Below are 19198 nucleotides of genomic sequence, written 5' to 3' on the forward strand. Positions count from 1 at the left end.
GCCTGCCTCTCTGCCTGCTTGTGCTCTCTCTCTCTATCTCTGTCAAATAAATAAATAAAATCTTTAAAAAAAAAAGAATTATTATTTCCTCTAGCCCTTTGCTACTCAAAGTGTAATTGTAGGACCAGTAGCATTGGCCTCATGACCTGGGAGATTGTTGGAAAAGCAGACTCTCAGATGCTGCCCCAGACCCTAAATCGGAATCCGCATTCTAACAAGATTCCAGGTGATTCTAGTGTGCAGAAAAGTTTGCGAGGCGGCACTCTCCATGAAACTGAGGATGCCGACTGACAGGGAGTGACCAGGCATTCATGGCCAATGTTTGCATCTCATTTGTGTCCTCAGCCCGACTCTTCATGTAACTTCCTGATGTGGTAAGCCACATGCTGACTGATTCATGAATTCTCTAGCCTAGTGCACCTCTGCATATGCATTCCGGGGACACCAGGGCTGACAACCCAACCACTTTTTCTCTGTGAATACATTTACGGACCAGTAACCAACTAGAACATTTCAAAAATATTGTGGTCAGACTGGGTCAAATCAAGTACTGATGCCTAAGAACATTGCCTTAGGTAAACGAGTAATATAAAGCATTAGAGGAGAAGCAAAAACATGATGAACTTTTGCATTTTGAGGGAAAAAAATAGGAAAATGAATCTTAGGGCTCTCTGATCACAAAATGTCAACGTGGGGATTTTTCCATCAGCACCTTATATTGGTATCATGCTTTGTAGTGTAGAGAAGGCTTTCTTGTGCTTTACCTCCTTCAGCCATCAAACAGCCATGGACAGCAGGTATACCAGCGTCTTATGAATACTGAGGGGAGAGATGGTATCTTTTGGGTGCTGCTGCCAAATACTGCTTTATAGGCGTAACAATTTTTCGCAACAACAGGACAGTCAACAAGCCAACTCTGAAGAGTAAGCATTGGCCAACTTCACCTCTGATCAACATGTTAGTGTTGAAATTCACTTTCGGGAACTGGTTGGCCTCAAACCAGACCAGGTGTAGATTCCTGGGGCCGGCGGGGGCTTCTGTACTGGCTTTTTGTTCTCTTTGAGCAGCCAATACTCATCCTCACATAGGCCAAGGGCTCTTGCCCACTGGGTCCAACTCTAGATGAAGCCCCTTGGTTTCTTCCTCCTGGTACTCAGCACCGGATGCCCCCACTGAAAGTGCCTCCCCACCCTCAGGCCATTGACTGTGTGGCTTTGCCAGCCTGGTGACGTCTAGGGATCAACAGCTCAGTGCCTGCCCCTGGGAGGGCCTAGCCCAACAGGTACAACAAATGTCTAACTCCGTCTTTGAGAACTAACTTGACCCTTAAATTAATATAAAGGAAAGGAACCCCAAACAAGCTTCTCCACTTCAGACTGGGATGGCTAGGAGACAGGACCTTTGGAAACAACCCCGGAATGCATGCCTGTCTGCACTCCATCGGCTGCAACAGGCACACAGAGAAGCCAAGGGGGCCAACTGAGCCCTGCAGACCTACATGGAGGCAACGTCAGCCTCTGCAGATGAAGACTATGGATTCTGAATCACCAAATGAACCCTCCATTTGACAAACTATGATGGCTAGAAAGGAAAGAAACGGGGAGAGCCTTCAACAACTCACAGCCTCCCCACACTTACTAACATGGTGATCTGGGGCTGAACTACTTGTAGTTTAACACAGTTGCTTTAGTTACAAAAAGGGCATAAGCACCAAGTGGGCCCGTAGGACAGTGATGTAAGGTTTATGGGCTGGTTTATGGAGCCCATATTTCTAGCATGAACTGCATCCCCTGGAGAGTTTTCAGAAACATTAGCAGGGACCTTTAAATGTTAGAGGTCTTCATTGTGGGGCCCTTTATGTGTGTGCGTGTATGTGTACATGTGTGTGTATGTCCCCTGCTTGACAGGTCCAGGTGAAAGGAACCATAGGAACAGCTTGAAGACATGGGCATGTTAATTCGGAGGGGCCAGGGTAGTATTCTGATCTTAAGCCTGGCAGAGGGGACTTGGTGATTGTTTTAATTCAGTAGCCAATCCGCCAGCCCTTCTAGGGACATCTCATAGGCAGCAAGCCTCCCAGAACCCTCTGCACTGCTTTCATCAAGAAACCCCAGGGCTGTTTATACTGTATGCACCAAGCAGATGCTTGAAATCATTAAGAGGTGAAGAGTCTTACCTGCTGATGCAGTAGAAAGCAATGAGCCGGAATAAATCCGCAAAACTGATTCCCGAGCCTTCCAGGGAAAAGGCTGCAAAAGAGAGATTTCAGAAAAGAGCTGAGTGTCCCGGAGCATTGTTCTGGGAAAGGAAAGGCCCTCTGGTGTTGTCTGCTGCGTATGTAGGACCATCTCTGTGCTCTCAAACCAACTACTGTGTGGCTTATCAGAACCAGCTGTGGGGAGGATGTGTGTCACCAGAAACAGGCCAGTAGAGAGTCCATGGCCTAAAAGTTCAGGCCCTGACTCATTCGGAGCACAGGCTCCAGTGCTTGGTAAACAGACCAGCATGGGCTCAAATTGCACAACTATCTTTTCTAGAAAAATTCCAAACACATGGGGCACCTGGGTGGCTCAGTTGGTTAAGTGTCTGCCTTCGGCTCAGGTCATGATCCCAGGGTCCTGGGATTGAGCTCCGCATCGGGCTCCCTGCTTGGTGGGGAGCCTGCTTCTCCCTCTCCCACTCCCCTTGTTGGTGTTCCCTCTCTCGCTGTGTCTCTCTCTGTCAAATAAATAAAATCTTAAAAAAAAAAATTCAAATGCAAAGTTGGGCAGGGGACAAGGGGCCACTCAGGTCAGCGTGAGAGGCCATGAGCATACAACAGTGCTGGGGAAACACCAAAGCCCCCACTGCCCTTGACCCTCCTTGGGTGGACCTACTGGGTCACATTCTTCTCTTCCAAAACAGGCCACCTCCGGTTAAGACACAAGGCAAAAGGAGTACAAAGCTTGGAGGAAAACACAAGGTTCCAGGAAATTAGCTTTGGGATAAATTCAGTAGGGAAGATTCCAAACCCCATTTACTTCAAGCGCCCCCACCCACCACCACCACCACCAAGTGCACAAGCTTCCCAGCGACCATGTGCTGGCAAGATGGTGAGCCATCTTGCACATCTTCCAAATGGCAGGACAGCGAGTGGTTTGACTTCAGATACTTATGTATTTGCCAACCACTCCTCACGTCGTGTCGGCCAAAATGCCACTCAGGCAGTCATCCTTCCAAAAACATTCCAAATAGCCTCAGCTTTGTGAAGATTTCCTCTGTTCCTCAATCAAATGCATTTTTCTCCTTCTTATAACACTCCACATCCTCATTCGTGTTGCTTGTTATTTGCGTATGTTGTCTTAGTTTGCTTATTTAGTATCTCCATAGCACCCACAAACGCACCTATCCCTCTACACATGCACCATGACAGGCAGACAGAAACAGAAACATACACGTGCACCATGATTTAATGAGTTGAGTAGGAGGAAGCCAATGTGGGGTAGGTTAACCTCTCTGAGCCTTGGTTTTCTCATCTGTACAATGGACAAGAATAGTACTTTCCCTCTCTTCCAGAAGAGTAGGAGTGGGAACTGAAATTTTAAAAAAATGAAGTAATTGTATGTAGGTGATAAGTCACTGAGTTCTACTCCAGAAACCAATATTGCAGTGTATGTTAACCAAGTCAAATTTAAGTAAAAAATAAAATAAATAAATAAATAAAAGTAAACAAATAAGCAAACACCAAGATCTGGGCATTAGGTGTGCTGGTTCCTACTGGGGTATTGCTTCTTTTAGGTGTTATTCTCTCAGCTGACAGACCAAATATATGAGTGTATAGTAACCTGTGTAAATACATCCAACTACAAATATTCCCTGTATGTAACCACCTGTATCAATATCAAGAGAAACCTGGGTTCTTACCAATGATCCAACACTAATCCTTACCATGTGGATCATTCTAGTCTCCTGCTCTTGTTTATGTGTAACCTCCGCCTCCAAAAGGGAGAAACATGGCTCCCCCCAAATGCCACCATTTACTTCGTAAAGCCAGTATACATGTATAGTGGCGTCAGAACTGTTAACCTGTCCCCCTGTGGGAAGCCACTTTTATAACCACAGTATAGTACTCATGTGCAGTTCCTTTTGCCTCTAGTCTTACAGACTTGATTGTCATAATACCAGTTATGCAAGTAAAATCTGTTTATTACCTAAAAAAACACAATACAATACAATACAATACAATTAAAAATTGAGTAATTCATGTGAAAGCAGTCCATACAAGTATGAGCTGTTCTTTATTATTAAACCATACTGTCCAGATGTTGTGACAAAATATCTGTTTTCCTAGCAAGCCCTTCCTTTCTCAATCTACCTCCGTTCATAGAGAAGCCAGGCCCCGGCCAGGAAGGGGCTAGCATGGCTGCACCAAGATCTGTGGTAACCAGTTACAAAGGAATGTTTTGCTCAGACCAGCTTTTTCAGCCACTGTAAGTCCCCTGGATAGGAAGAGGGAATTGATAAGTCTTGACACAATCGAGAGGAAAAATCTTTAGCTGGGAGGAATCTGAGATGAACACCAAGAAGGTTTTAAAGTATAAACACTAACTGTACTTACTGTAGGGGGACAAAGAGGGGGCTTCCAGGCTAACTTATCATGCTTCACTTTGGATATTAGAAGGGATGTAAAAACCACTTAGATCTATCACTTCTTGGCTAGCCAACTTCCAAAAGCCACCTCAGCATTGCCTTCCCTCACTTAAAATTTGATCCACTGTCTTTGGAATGGTGGGTTTGCAATCTATCTTGTGATTACCTCCTCATGCAAATACACTGGTATAAGCCATGTACCAGGGTCACTGACTGCTCGTGGAGGTTTTCTGGGCATCAGTGACCTTGCAGAGCCTGGAGGAAACACACCTCAAGGCACAGGTTGACAGCTAAACCTGAGGCTGGCCACAAAGAGGCTGGCATGTTTTACTTCTGCTGGAAATGTCTCCTCTAGACTCTGTGAAGGCCATTTGGTTCAGGGAGACTATGAACTCCGGGCTAAGTATAATCCCTTCCTTGCCATTAAACTGACCTCAGGACCTTCGTTTTCTTCAAATGCAAGGACTGAGGCTTGCTTAGGTGGAAATCGGGAAGCAAGCGAACATTCTGGTCTTCGTCTTGCTATTGAGAGAGTCGCCGGGCTTCCAAACTCACCTCTTCTGCCTCAGCTTGCTAACCTGTGTTGTCAATGAAGCCTTCCCCTTTGGGGCACAGAGACACTACGGATCCTTTGCTGGAGGTTGCCAGTACACCAGCACTGTGTCCCCTTTTATATTTAAAACGTGGCCTCCCGAGACTTCATGTTTTCAGGGATTGCCGAATAGCGGAAGAAAACCAAAGCCACCACTCTCCCTTCAAAACTTCCACTGGTTGATTTTTTTCAGAGGGCTGGATTCTGCCTCTGATGAGCTGCATCTCATAGACGACTGAACAGTGATTGTCTGGAGGGAACACGTCTGCTCAAGGGTAATTTACAAAGATGTGCAGACACATGCTTTCGCATGACATCCCATAAAAAGGCCCAATCGCTGTGGCTTGTCCTGTGGGTTAGTCATCAGCAAATCTAGGAACCAAATCCATGCTCTACTTAACTGGGAAGGGGACAAGAAAGCCAACCTGCCATGTGCCAAGCAGTGGGCTGCACGCTTTGCACACACAGGTTGTTTAATTAAACTGTTAACAGCTCCCTGATGCTGCGATCACCCCATTGTCCTGATAAGAAAACCAAGGCTCCTAGGGTAGGCTACCTGCCCAGTCACTGAGTGGAGAAGTAACAGTGCCAGGACTCAGCTTCATGTCTGTCTGTCTCGAAGGGCAAGCTCTGTCCACTTCCACTTGCTCGGGTGACCAGAGGCCCTCCTGTCGACCAGGACTTCACCATCCAGTGACCACTTACTGTACGTGCTTTCCTTTATGGCAAATTCCTTGAGTGGGGCTCCAAGTTCACAGGGCAGGCGAAGGGAGAGAACTTTCTTCTGCATTTTGGTGGATTTACGAACCAGGAAGATCTGGTGGAGGGAAAAAAAAAAAAATCAAGCTTAGGAAATATCTAGAAGGTGAGAAATTGGGCATAGGATTTCCTGCACATATGATGTCTATGACTAGAATGCCCTTCATAACTAAACCACAAGGCTCAACCCGGGAATCTCAACAAGCAGGCCACAGCTGCCCTCCTTTGATACCTGGCTTCAAAAGAATCCTTTGACAGAAGCTTCTCCATGAGACTAATGCTCCCTCAGTCTGCAGAAGCATTATCAGTTTTGTGATTGTTTTATAGCTTGTGTTACATGTTCTCTAGCCCGTGTCTTATATGGGCATCATGCTGAAACCCAGATTCTAAACATGGGTAACATGGCTAAACCACAGGAGGTGAACTGGGAGTTCATTGGCTATTTTGGCTCATAGGTGTATTAATGAGAAAATTAAATTTGTGGGGCACCTGGGTGGTTCAGGCAGTTGAGCATCTGACTCTTAATTTCAGGTCTGGTCATGATCTCGGGGTTGTGGGATCAAGCCCTGTGTTGGGCCCGCACTTAGTGGAGTCTGCTTCTCTCCCTCTCCCTCTGCCCCTTGCCTCACACTATCTCTCTCTCAAATAAATATATAAATCTTAAAAAAAAAAAAAGAAAATGAAATTTGTTACCAAGAGTGAGAAAGCAGGTTTTTAAAATTAAAATCTGAGTTTCCAGCCTCTCCTGGAAAACAGGATGATATGGCAAGAGCAGGTACGGTGACAACTGCTGAAGCTAAAAATGGCTGCTCCATTAGGGAGGTGGGGAGGTATATTCTGAGGTTCACTGAAGCCAATCCTGGAGCTGCAGGTCCATTTACACCTGACTCGCCCCAATTTGTGCCAATCTCCCTCCAGTTTCTAATACTGTCTTCAGACATGTGTGTTGAACCAACTCAACTCCCACTGCCCATCTTGGGCCACCATTCTGGCCTCTAACACTGCAGAGGCAAGTATGCCCTATACCGCTGCGCACTGCACAACTCCAGGGGGCACCAATTACCTGGGCTACAAACCAAATGGTGCCCCCTACAGTGTGCAGTGGGACAGCCTGGCTGAGTTCTGGTTCCCTTCTGGATTAAGTCCATGAAACTTCTCCAAGGATCCTGTCCTGTCTTATTTCTCTAACCACTTCTCCTCTTTGCATTCGGACACCATGCTTTCTGCTCCCTTACTCTTATTATTTCACCTAATCTTCACTTCCCTCCATATGTCCAGTCAATAGCTCCTAAGAAACTTCTTCTGGGTAGAGGGTGGTAGGGTGGCTATGGGGATTGGGTGTCTGCTGAGAGGGAATTAGGAAGACCTCTGAGTTCTCTTTTCTCTCCCAGCACCCATGGGGAGGCAGCCATGGGAGAGAATACATCTAATAGCCAGTTCTGGGAGTCAGGGTTTCTGAGACGCCCTAAAACTGAAACAGATATTTCCTAAACACTATCCCAATGGGTACAAAAGCCCAAAGCACTGCTGGGAGCCAGCTGTTGGTTGGTGGAGGAGAAGTATTATTCCCTTGTGCAGGTGGGGATCTCTTGAACCTTGGGGGTCAAGGAGAGTATAACCTTATTTCCTGAATGTCTGAAGCTTTAGAACAGGGTTTGGTAAAGTCGGGCCTGTGGACCAAATCTATCCTGCTGCCTGTTTTTATAAATAAAGCTTTATTGAAACAAAGTCACACTCATTCATTTACATGCTGTCTATGGTTGCATCTTCACTACAAGGTGGAGCTGAGAGGTTCTTTTTTTTTTTTTTAAAGATTTTATTTATTTATTTAATAGAGAGAGCGAGAGAGCACAAGCAGGGGCAACAGTAGAGGGAGAGGGAGAAGCAGGCTCCCCGCCGAGCAGGGAGCCCGATGCGGGGCTCAATCCCAGGACCCTGGGATCATGACCTGAGCTGAAGGCAGACGCTTAACCGACTCAGCCACCCAGGCGTCTCCAGAGCCAAAAATATTTACACTTTGGCCTTTTACAGAAAGTTAGCCGATTCCTGTCCTAGGATGTAGATGAAATAAGGATGGTGGCATCCCAAGGACCCATGATACCGCAGCTGGACTTTCAAATCTTCCTTCCTCTCACACCTGCTTTTCCTTCTCTTCAGCAGTCTTGCTTCTGGTGCACTCTGGCCTCTCCTGATCCATGCTGCTCCTGTCCTCCGCCTGCCTTCCGCCTGCCCTCAGCTTGCCCTATCTCGTCAGACAGGTCCTGTCCAGGGATCAAGGAGGTAGACAGACAGAACATTCCACCTGACTTGTTCCCCACAGGTCTCAGCAGGAATGGATGTGCCCCACGCTGGGAGGGAAGCTGAGCAGGGAAGGGAATTGTTGCCTAGCAACAGGGCAACCTCCCTCTTCAGAACTTTTGTGCAGAAATGCAGGAACAGACAACTCAACCTCCAAAAAGAAGGGGCCCCACAGACATGGGTCCTGATCATACAGACCCAGATTAGAGGCAGCAATCTGGCATGCTGGCCAAGGAATTTTCCACAAAGATGATCAAATATTGCACCTAATCACCCTGAGCATGTTCCAACAGAAGTCTCAGTCCTGTCTGTTTCTGTCAGATGAGGAACAAAGACTCACTTATAAGTCAAAAAGTGATAACAGAGAGGCTCTGGCTGATAGGAAACTCAAAAGTTTATTTTTGTGCCCAATTGCTACAACATTCTCAGCCAGCTATGATGGAGTTTGTTTTTTTCCTTTATTTCCCTTGCTTCTCCATCTATTTCTTAGTTTCTATGTCTTGCCATGAGTTGTTCCAAGTCTTACTTTATCTGTGCTTTATTGTATTTATCCTTTTTTGGGAACTAGATATGGTACGTAAGCGCTGTCCAACACAACTTTCTGTGTTGGAAACATTCTATATTCTGCACCATCTTATATGGTAGCCTCCAGCCTTCTGTGGCTAGTGGGCACTTCAAATGTGGCTAGTGCAACTGAGGAACTGAATTTTTAATTTAATTTAATTAGTGCAAATTTAAATAGCCACACTGGGCAAGTGCCTAGCATATTGAACAGCAAAGGACACCAATCACTGAATGACATTTTTTGAGGAACCTCTATAGAGTCATGGAGTGGTCTTGATTAAGAAACTGGTGTTGGGTAGACGGTAGCTGGACTGTGAGCCCTGTGTGAAACCACTGATGAAACCCAAGAGAAACAGGATTACATCAGCAGCCAGAGCAGACAAGTCTAGAGACACAGAACTTTGGAACTTTTGAAGTCCCAAGTTGGATGGCTGGGCCCTGGCAGGGTTTCCAGCTTAGAATGAAAATAGCAGGGGCAGCTGAGGACCCCACAACCAGGCTCATCCTCAATGCTGAGGCCCAAGAATTCAGCCCAGGGCCTTCAGCCAGGGGCCCTCCTCATTACCCAGATGCCCTGTCATCCTGCCCACTCCTGGACCTCCCTTGGTAACTGAGTCAATGAAGACAGAAAGACAAACCATGAAGGGCTCTTTTCCTCGGAGCTGCCTCCATACATCCCACAATCCCCCTGCATTGCAACCCTGGTGCACACTGGAAGCTACGCTCCCTATAGCCCAGGAAGAACTTTCTGGAACTCCAAGTCTTTCTCTTTAAGAAAGCAGAATTCCTTGAGATTCTGAATCTTACCCCTGGAGGCTGGGACTGGAGGACTTCCGCTGCCTCCTCCTCACTCAGACTCAGCTGCAGCCAGATCGGGTGGGTGTGAAGAAGCCGGTCCAAAATGCTGAGCCTGTTGGAGAGGCTGTCATAGCCAGAGTCCCGCGGATAGGTCTTCACATCCTTTTCTTCGGAAAAGCCATCATCCTTGTGTCTTACCATGCTAAGAGAAAGAGAATTGGCAGGGGTCAAATGGCCGCAGCCCCATTTCTCTGACGAGGAGACCATCCTATAGTCTCCAGGCTAGACCTGTCCTAGCCCATACTCCATCTTTCATCCCCACCTTGCTTGTCTTCCCCTCCAGCCTGAAAGCTTTCTTGGGGCAGAATCCATATTAGCTCTCACTCCATATCTATACTATTAAACAGAATATTCGACAGACCCAACAGACCTTCTATTTCTGACCCAGTTTTCAAAAGGTTCTAAACATCCTGAATGCTGTTGAGTCTGTCTTCTAGCATAAACCATTTCACCACTTGAGCACAGAACCCTAAATGCTATGTTCCATATGGTAGCATGAGGTCCTATGACTCAAAAGCATGTATCATAAGCACAACCATGGCATGCTCTAAAAGCAAAAACAAAACATTCACACTCACTCATGCACACTCATTTTTGTACCCGAATGAACTGGATTTCATTTTTTTTCACACATCTAGGCATTTTTATTACTAATATTATTTGTAATGAAATCTTACAGTTGAATAATGCTGTGCTATTTATAAAATCATACTAACATAAGTTCATTATTGCCATAAAGTGGAAACAGCCCAAATTTCCATCACCTAATGAATGGGTAAATAAAATGTGGTCTATCCATTCAGTGGAATTTTCTTCAGTCATAATATTCATTCATTCTTTTTATGAATGGAGTACTGATCCATGCTCCAAAATGGGATGAACCGTGAAGACTTCATGCTAAGTGGGAGCAGCTAGAGACAAATATTGTGTGATTCCACTTACACAAAATATCTAGACTAGACACAAATAGAGAAAACAGAAAGATTAGTGGTTGCTTGGGACTGGGGGTGGGGGCGGGATGGGTAGTGGTTGCTAATCAGTATGGAATTCCCTTTTGAGGTAAAGAACATGTTCTGGATCCAGATGTGTTGATGGCTGTACGACTTTGTGAATGTGCTGAAAATCACTGAATTATACACTTTAAGGTATGATCTGTGAATGAAATCTCAACTAAAAAAATATCATTTTGATTTCTATAGTTGCCTTTGGGTGCCAACACTAATCCTGTGACTGAGTATGTAATCCCCATTTTACAAATGAGAAAACTGAGGCCCAAGAAGGTATTGGGCTGTCCAGAATTATAAACACCCATGAAATGGAAGAGCTAGAAATTCAAGAGGTCTGGTGTTCCTCCAACTTTGCAGGTAACAAGTTAAGATCATGAACACAGGAGAGCTTGTATCAATGTGGTGTCTACTATGTGCCAGGCCCTTTGCAAACATTCTATCATTTCCTTTAAAACAGCCCCCAAAGGCAAGTACCAGGAATCCAGCGTTAAAAAAAGGCGGTGGGGGGGGGAGGGGACAGGGAAGCCCAGACTCCTTGAGTAACTTGCTCAAAGCAAGGATATGCCTTTGGTGAGAGTGAATAGGTGGGAATTCCAATCCAAGAGTGCTTGGCTCTGGTGTCTCTTTCCCTCTACCATGCCCTGACTCTCAATGAGCTGGTCATCAACACCGATCCTGGAGTGGCCAGTGAAAAATAATAGACTTGATGGTTCACATTTGAAGGGGCAAGTTCAGGTTAGGGTTCAAATGGTCTTCAAACATCTAAACCCAAAGAAACCCAAATGTGTGGCCTGAATGAAGTTTTCAACATTGTGAATTATGATGATAAAGCCAAATGGTAGGCAAGAGTGGGGAAAATGTAAAAAAAAAAAAAAAAGTGTGCTCTTCCCATGTGGACCACTCCACTCCTAAGAGGTGGGACTGACTACAGAAGAAGCCAACCTAAGGCAATCATTTTTGGGTAAGCAGGCTCAGTATCAATACCCACAAGGATAGTGCACCGGCTGGCCAGACCCCCATCCTAATGTCTTCCCCGCACATTCTTGACTTTCTGCAGATCTGAAGAATCTCATGCTTCCATTCAAGATTTACATTTTGTTTCCCCTTAAAGTTTTCCTTTACCTTTGCTACAACTTTCCAGATGGGAGAGTCTGTGCCAAAAAAGAGCAGTTTCTCATTCTGCAAATGCCATCCCAGGGCCTCCAGGTATTTTGAAGTGAATCTTTGCAGCTATAAGAACGCACTCTTCAAAATGAAGCGGCATTAAAATTCCTTTCACATGAGGTAAACGGAGGCAACTTTAGAGCAGTGATTCTCAATGCTGGCTGCCTATAAAATTGCCTGGAGCTTAAACATGTTTTGATGGCCAGACTGCACCCCAGATCAAATAAATCAGACACTTTAGGGTGGAACACAGGGAATTTTAAAAAATTTCCCCAGGCAATTCCAACTTGCGGCCAAGTTTACAACCACTGCATTGGATTGGCGCTTGAGCCTAAGAGAGAAATCTCCTGGGGTTTGTTAAGCTACAGATTCCTGGTTTCAGCCCAAGAGGGTCTGATTCCACAGCCCTGGGGTGGGGCTCTGCATGTCTAACAAGCTCCAGGAGATGCTGATGCTGCAGTCTGAGGAGCATTTGCTTGAGATCTAAGAGCAAAATGTGCACTGGAACCCAGAACCAGTGAGGTGGGGTGGTTTTTTCTTTTGGGGGGGGTGGCAAGGATGGTGGTAACATGCCCCTGAAAGAATTCTCCAAACCTAAGTAAACCCTCCATCCCTGACATCTCAGGCTGGTGATATTTTACCAAGAGCAAATTCTACCATCTCTAACACGGCAACCCTAACACTCATGTGTGCGGTGAGTAAATATGTGGACGCTTCTTCCTTCCTTAGAAGGGCACGTCCTGTGACAACTCAGTTGTTCAAGAGGTCTTTGTCCTCACAACCAACCTCAGCCTAAAAAGCCCAGGTCCAGACAGGAAGACAGTGAATAAGATTCATGGGGCTTCATCAAGGAGAAACCATAAATTAGATCTTGTCTTTGCAAATGACTAAGCTAACACCTTTCTTCCACCATCCGACATTTGGGGTTTATAGTATATTATTATAAGATAGATTGAAAGAAAGAATGAAAAAAGACCGATTGGCTTTTATCAGAGACAACCTTTGGGAAAGAACTAATGAGGGAAATGAATCTGTATTGGACACTGTTGGTGCACTGCCCAGTTCCCCTTTACCAGACTGGGGACCTATGCCCCTGCTGCGGTGGGTGCTGGCTGCCCCCTTGTCCTGGTCATACCTGGAAAGGTATGAGCTTCCCTGGGAGCTGATGCACTAACGACATACTGATACAGGGCGGAGAGGAATGGCCTTTTTGCCTGAAGGCGAGACAATCCTGGGGTGCTATTCATGTGGCAGAGCTACCTGCGGGATCAGGCTGAGGTTACCCTCCAGCTGCCCCCGTATCTCTGCCTGGTTTCCTACTCATCCCAAACGGCCCTGCTCACTCCTTCACAGGCTGCTCCTGAGACCCTATCTCAGTAAATCACGGCACAGCGATCTGCACCTTGGGCTCTGCTTCTGGGAATTCAACCTAAAACAGAAGCTGCTGAGATTAATAGAAACCAGTGATTCTTAAAACAGATGTCTGCCTGCACATATGGGGGGGCAAAGAATGAATGGTTTATAAAAGATAAATCGCTGTGATATAATTCAGGAGATTCTAATGATGACATGGTCACGGTCAGCCAGCCAGCACATGAGACCCATCTCCCCTTTTGAGCTTTGTCTCTCTAATCAGCAAGTGGTAAATAACATCTCCAGCACAGTGTAAAACTGATATAAGCAAGAATCCTGGGTGGGTGTTAACATCAGCACGTGAAAGATCGTTAGGGAACAGAACATTCACAGTCTTCAAATATCTGCCCGCAGATTACTTTTCATGAAGAGGAAAGGTACCCCGACAATGCAGAAATCCTGAGACACCATCTTTTCTTTTTTTTAAAGATTTTATTTATTTATTTGAGAGAGAGCGAGCTAGAGACAGAGGAGAGGGAGAAGCAGATGCCCCACTGAGCAGGGAGCCTGACACGGCGTTTGATCCCAGAACCCTGAGGATCACGGCCTGAGCCGAAGGCAGACGCTTAACTGACTGAGCCACCTTAACTGACTTGAGACACCATCTGAATAAGCCATCAGCATTAACCTCTCCAATAATCAGGCACCTGACATCATGTCCGCCCAATATGATGCTCTGAGAATGTTGTAATAACATCTAGTTCATCCTCCTGCCCCAAAACATGTTTAACTTGAAACTATACAAGAAAAAACAACCAGACAAATCCAAATTCAGGGACTTTCCTGCAAAACCACTGGCCTGAACTCTTCAAATTATCAATGTCACGAAAAATTTTTAAAAGGCTGTGGGATTATTATAGATAAAAGGAGAATAAAGAGACATAAGAGAGATAACTCTATTGAGTGCACAGAATTGATAACATATGGCATCAGAATAAAAAAATAGCTATAAAGGACAATTGGGGATATTTGAATAAGGGTGAATAACAGATATACTGTATTAATGTTTAATAATTTCCTGACTGTGATACTGTTATTTATGTAGGAAAATGCTCTTGCTCTTTAAGAGATGCAAATTGAAGAATTTAGGGTCAAAGCATGAAAATGTTGGAAAGTAAATGTCAAATGGTCAGCCTCCCATTCCCCTCCAAAAAAAGGGGGAGAGGAATATAGAGGTAAAAGAAATGTGACAAAACTTCAACAAGTGGTGAATTTAGTTGAACAGTACTATTCTTAACTTTCCTATAATGTTTGAAATTTCTCAAAATAATACATTGGGGAAAATATCTACCATCTCCCTGGGTTTATGAGTATGAAATTCATTTATTTATTGAACTATTATTACTATTTCCAAGCATCTACGCCTGCTTTCATGGGGAGATAAAGCTCAGGTATAGATTCAGTGAGACCCACACCCACATGTGAAAATACTGGGCAAACCACAGAATATGCCCCACCAATGTGCCTCTAGGATCAGAGAACAAACTCTGGGCAACTCAGATACTACATCTGGCCTCATTCCAATGGACCATGGCCTCATGGCTCTGAAGGAGCCCAGTGGATATTACATCCACTCTGGGGGACAGGTCTCTCCAGCAACAGCTACATTCTGGTCACACCCAACTTAAGGCTCTTTTGAGTGTGGGATGAGAGCGGGCTTTCCACTTGGCTATATTCCCTTCATTCCCAGGCCCAGGTGTTAGCAGCCTAGACAGGAGCAAGAAACTGCAGAAAGCGTGTTCTAATATAGGACAGGCAGAAAGACACTAGGTCTACTTTTATTAAACTTTACAGAATCTAATTCATCTCAGAGAAAAATAATTTGCAGCAGACTTTCCAAATGATGCTCTTTCTTGTCCTAATCCACAACCCCAGAGGATGGCATGACCTATCAATGCAGCTTCCAATGACCAGGGTCCCAGACATCACATAGGAGGACTATACTTTGATTTTACAATCCGTCTTTTTTCAAAAAAATGACATCAAGAACCAAGCAATATATAAAGTACATAAAACTCAGATGTAGGTTGTCTCTGTAGGAAAAAATGCAGGTGCAGTAAATATAGCTAGAAACCTTCTATACATCAGAATCTTATTGCAGACAAGGAATTGCAAAAAAAAAAAAAAAAAGACTTAGGGGGCTAGATACAAGGCATAATGCCAAATTTTTACCATCAACAAGGTGGTACCTTCCATTTGACTAAAGGTCTCAGCACAGGTGTGGTGCTCTTGATGGTTCTATGCTCAGGACATGGGGACAAAACAAGTATACACAAGAAACAAAAAGCCAAACCTTCTCTGTGTGCGTTAAAAGCACACCTTCATTAAGCTGAACAATTATATTTTTTCTTTTTCTTTTTTTTTAAGATTTTACTTATTTGTGTGTGAGAGAGAATTTGAGAGCTCGCGTGCACATGCGCGTACACAAGCCGGAGGGAAGGGGCAGAGGGAGAGGGGGAAGCAGACTCCCTGCTGAGCAGGAAGCCCCACTCAGGGTTCAGAAGGTATTAGGATCATGACTGGAGCTGAAGTCAGACGCTTAACCAACTGAGCCACCCAGGCGCCCCTGAACAATTATATTTTTTAAATGGACAATTTACATCAACAACCATGGTAAGATACCCTTGATTATTTTTTAAAGACCAAAGCTGTCTCAAATAAAGACAAAATGTACTACGAATTTGTCTTTCTAAAGCAGACCATAGTTCAACTAAAAAAGAGATGGATTTAGTTAATTAACAACTTCTAAAAACCTCTCATAGAATCAGTGGCAAGTCCTCTGGAATTAAATAAGGCAGGCGGTGACTCTAATCAAAGTAATGCTCTCCTAAGCCACTTCTTAGGGTTCTCTGGCTCATGCAGAAGCATGTCTGCATGTGTGAGTATGTGTGCCTCCCCACAAACATTATCCTGTCTGCCTTGGAATTTGGTACTACCAAATGCGGTCTACCTTCATGGAAAAGCCACTCTTACATTTTATCTAGGTATTCTGTTTTGCTTCCACTTACAGAATTAATGGGCCTTGTAAACTGGGACATCTGGAGACATTTAGATGACCAAGTCAGCAGGATAGGTTGAAGGAAGGACTATCACGACCTCCTAAAATATCGCTTGGCTTTTGACTTTTGTCCTCTCTACTATCCAATTCCTGGCCCCAGGTTCCACCCCTGGTCTCCTATATCAGGCTTTAGCAAGGTGTGGAAGGTGATTCTCTCGTGGAAGGGGACTCCCTGCTTGCTTTGCCTGTTCCTTCCAGACCAATCCTGGTGATGCACTTGGGGCTGAGTAACCCAGAAAGGCTACCTCAGCTTTGTATCTTAAGTGGTGAGTGGCAGGATCCACCCAGGTCTTACCTGGATTTCCCTGGATTTCCAGCAAAATGCTCCCTGATAACTCAACCTTTAGGAAGACTCAGTGCTCTTCCTGCAGCCTGAGCGCTGGGTCCTTGAAGGTCTCCAGTGGACCTTCCCAACTTTTTAGAAAACTAATAGTTTTTCCTTGTTTACATGCTAAGCATCTAATAAACATCATAGAATGAATCATGACAAATTGATGGGGTTAATTATAATCAATAGATTGCTGAGCCCATCAATAAAACACAACAAAACAAAAATAAACAACAAAAGCAGAGCCTTGGCTTCCAAGGTGCCTTTGTCCAGGGCTTAATTATTGCCTGCCTCCCTAACAAAGAGTCCCAGTCCTGCGACAAAGTGAAGAGCTCAAAAACAAAACCAAACCATATTTGGTGGGAACTTTTGCTATGTTATAAATTCTCTATGGTTTATTAAAATTGACAATATTTCCCAAAGAACGTTGGATATACCAAAGTCACACATGGAGGCAGTTTTTATTTTAATGTCCAGTACTTATTTAAAGAGCTGCTGTAGGGCTCCTGGGTAGCTCAGTTGGTTAAGCTACTGCCTTCAGCTCAGGTCATGATCCTGGAGTCCCAGGATCAAGTCCCGCATTGGGCTCCCTGCTCGGTGGGGAGTCTGCTTCTCCCTCTGACCCACTCCCCTCTCATGCTCTCTCTCTCTCTCTCCCTCTCAAATAAATAAATAAATCTTAAAAACAAAATAGCTGCTGTATTCAGTGTAGTCCCCAATTATGGCAGGGATATTAAATTTACTTCTTTTTCCCCCAATTTTTTTATTGTGGTAAAATACATACAGCATAAAATTTACCATCTTAACCATTTTTAATTTTTATTTTTTTATTTTTTGAAGATTTTATTTATTTATTTGAAAGAGAGAGAAAGCACAAGCAGGGGGAGGGGCAGGGGGAGAAGCAGGTCCCCCGCTGAGCAAGGAGCCCGATGTGGGACTCGATGCCAGGACCCTGGGATCATGACCTGAGCTGAAGGCAGACGCTTAACCGACTGAGCCACCCAGGCGCCCTATCTTAACCATTTTTAAATGCACAGTTCAGTAGGGTTATGTATATCCATATTGTTGTACAACCATCACTACCATCCATCTCCAGAACTCTTTTCCTCTTGCAAAACTGAAACCTATGCCTAGTAAAAAAATAACTCCCCCCCACTTTGGGAAACAAACTCTTCACTTTCTGTCTCTGATTTTGACTCCTCTAAGTACCTCATATAATTGGGATTGTACACTATTTGTCTTTTTATGACTGGTTTACCAAATTTACTTTTTAAAATATATGTCAAAGGTGAGTCAATTTAAAGAAAAATATTAGGTACATTAATAATAAGCAAGATGGTGCAAGAATAAGAGAAAAACTGTGGCACAGTGGGTGGAATTTGGGCTGAGACAATCTGGATTAAAACATAAGAATATTTCCTCCATATTAATGTTTATAAACTTTGCTCTTGGACTCAAGGGGGGGAAGATGATACCCAAAAAAGCATCTATTTGCCATTGCTCAGCTCCCTCCTTGACTGGGTTCAAGCTATTCTGGAGTGCCCATTGGACACTGGCTCCAACCCCCTTGTCAAAACCAAGGTCAGATCCTGTTCCCCCCCCATCTCCTGCAGTTGCAAGTAATCTTTTGGCACATTTAATTCCTTCACCCACTGTGTATGCACCTCTGGGGCACTTACCCCATTTTGCTCTGCATTACATTTATTTCTCTCACTAGCTTCACCTAGCTTCACCCCCCAGGTAGGCATTGATCATATGCCTGCTCTATGCATGATGGGGGACTGGGTAGGAGGTCATCTGCAAACACAGGTTTATTCCTTGTGAGTGAGGAAGGGGAGAAGCTCAGTGGGCAAGGTCTCTCCATCAGCTTCTTCCTGGATTCCCCAGGCATAACTTCTGATTCAGGCCTTCCCTCAGCCAGGCCCAACAACAGAATCCGGTTCCTCAGCTCCAGTCTCAGGAGACAAAGGGTTCTTGTCTCTGTGTTTATCAGGAAACGGGTGGCAAAAATCACGACAGCTACCAAGATCCCCCTGGTCTTCGGGCTGCGGCGAGAAAAGGAAGCAGCCCAAATCCTTCCAGAACAACAAATCCAACGTGTTTGCAACTCCTTCTTCACCGTTCATGAATTTCCTTCATGGACAGCCCCTCCAACCTCCCACCAGCTGGCAGGGGGTGGGCTTTGGATATAAAAGTCAATGCTGAGTTTTAGCTGACATCCACTAACACAGGGCATTAGTGATACATGCTCCATTCAAGGTTCCCAAATACAGAACACCTTATCCCAACACTGGGAATGAGATTTAATTCCAACAAAAGAGGTTGACATGTACCGGCTGGTTGAACACAGAGAAGATAGGAGTAAAAGAGTATTGGCAGGAAAGCTGCCTTCTGTTGATGTATGGAAAAATCCAGAGTGGGAACCCCCCACATACACATATGGGGGGCTTTAGCATCGGTTCTCAACAAAGTTCTCATTTACCTGGAGTCAGAATGCATCAACATGAGAATTTCCTGCACATGTGAAT

The 19198-nt window shown here is 44.8% G+C and overlaps 1 protein-coding gene across 13 annotated transcripts in view; it reads right to left on the minus strand.

Moving 5' to 3' along the window:
* Positions 1-19198, minus strand: part of RIN2 (Ras and Rab interactor 2) — a 239755-nt gene that overhangs the window by 32173 nt on the left and 188384 nt on the right. For all 13 annotated transcript variants that reach the window (XM_027621517.1, XM_027621520.1, XM_027621519.1 and 10 more), the window contains 3 exons: positions 9650-9842; positions 5927-6038; positions 2177-2249 (listed from right to left, as the gene is read on the minus strand). In XM_027621517.1, the coding sequence (XP_027477318.1) occupies positions 2177-2249; positions 5927-6038; positions 9650-9842 (378 nt within the window). The remainder of the gene's footprint in view (positions 1-2176; positions 2250-5926; positions 6039-9649; positions 9843-19198) is intronic.

The sequence above is a fragment of the Zalophus californianus genome, chromosome 8, assembly GCF_009762305.2.
Source record: "Zalophus californianus isolate mZalCal1 chromosome 8, mZalCal1.pri.v2, whole genome shotgun sequence".
NCBI lineage: Eukaryota > Metazoa > Chordata > Mammalia > Carnivora > Otariidae > Zalophus > Zalophus californianus.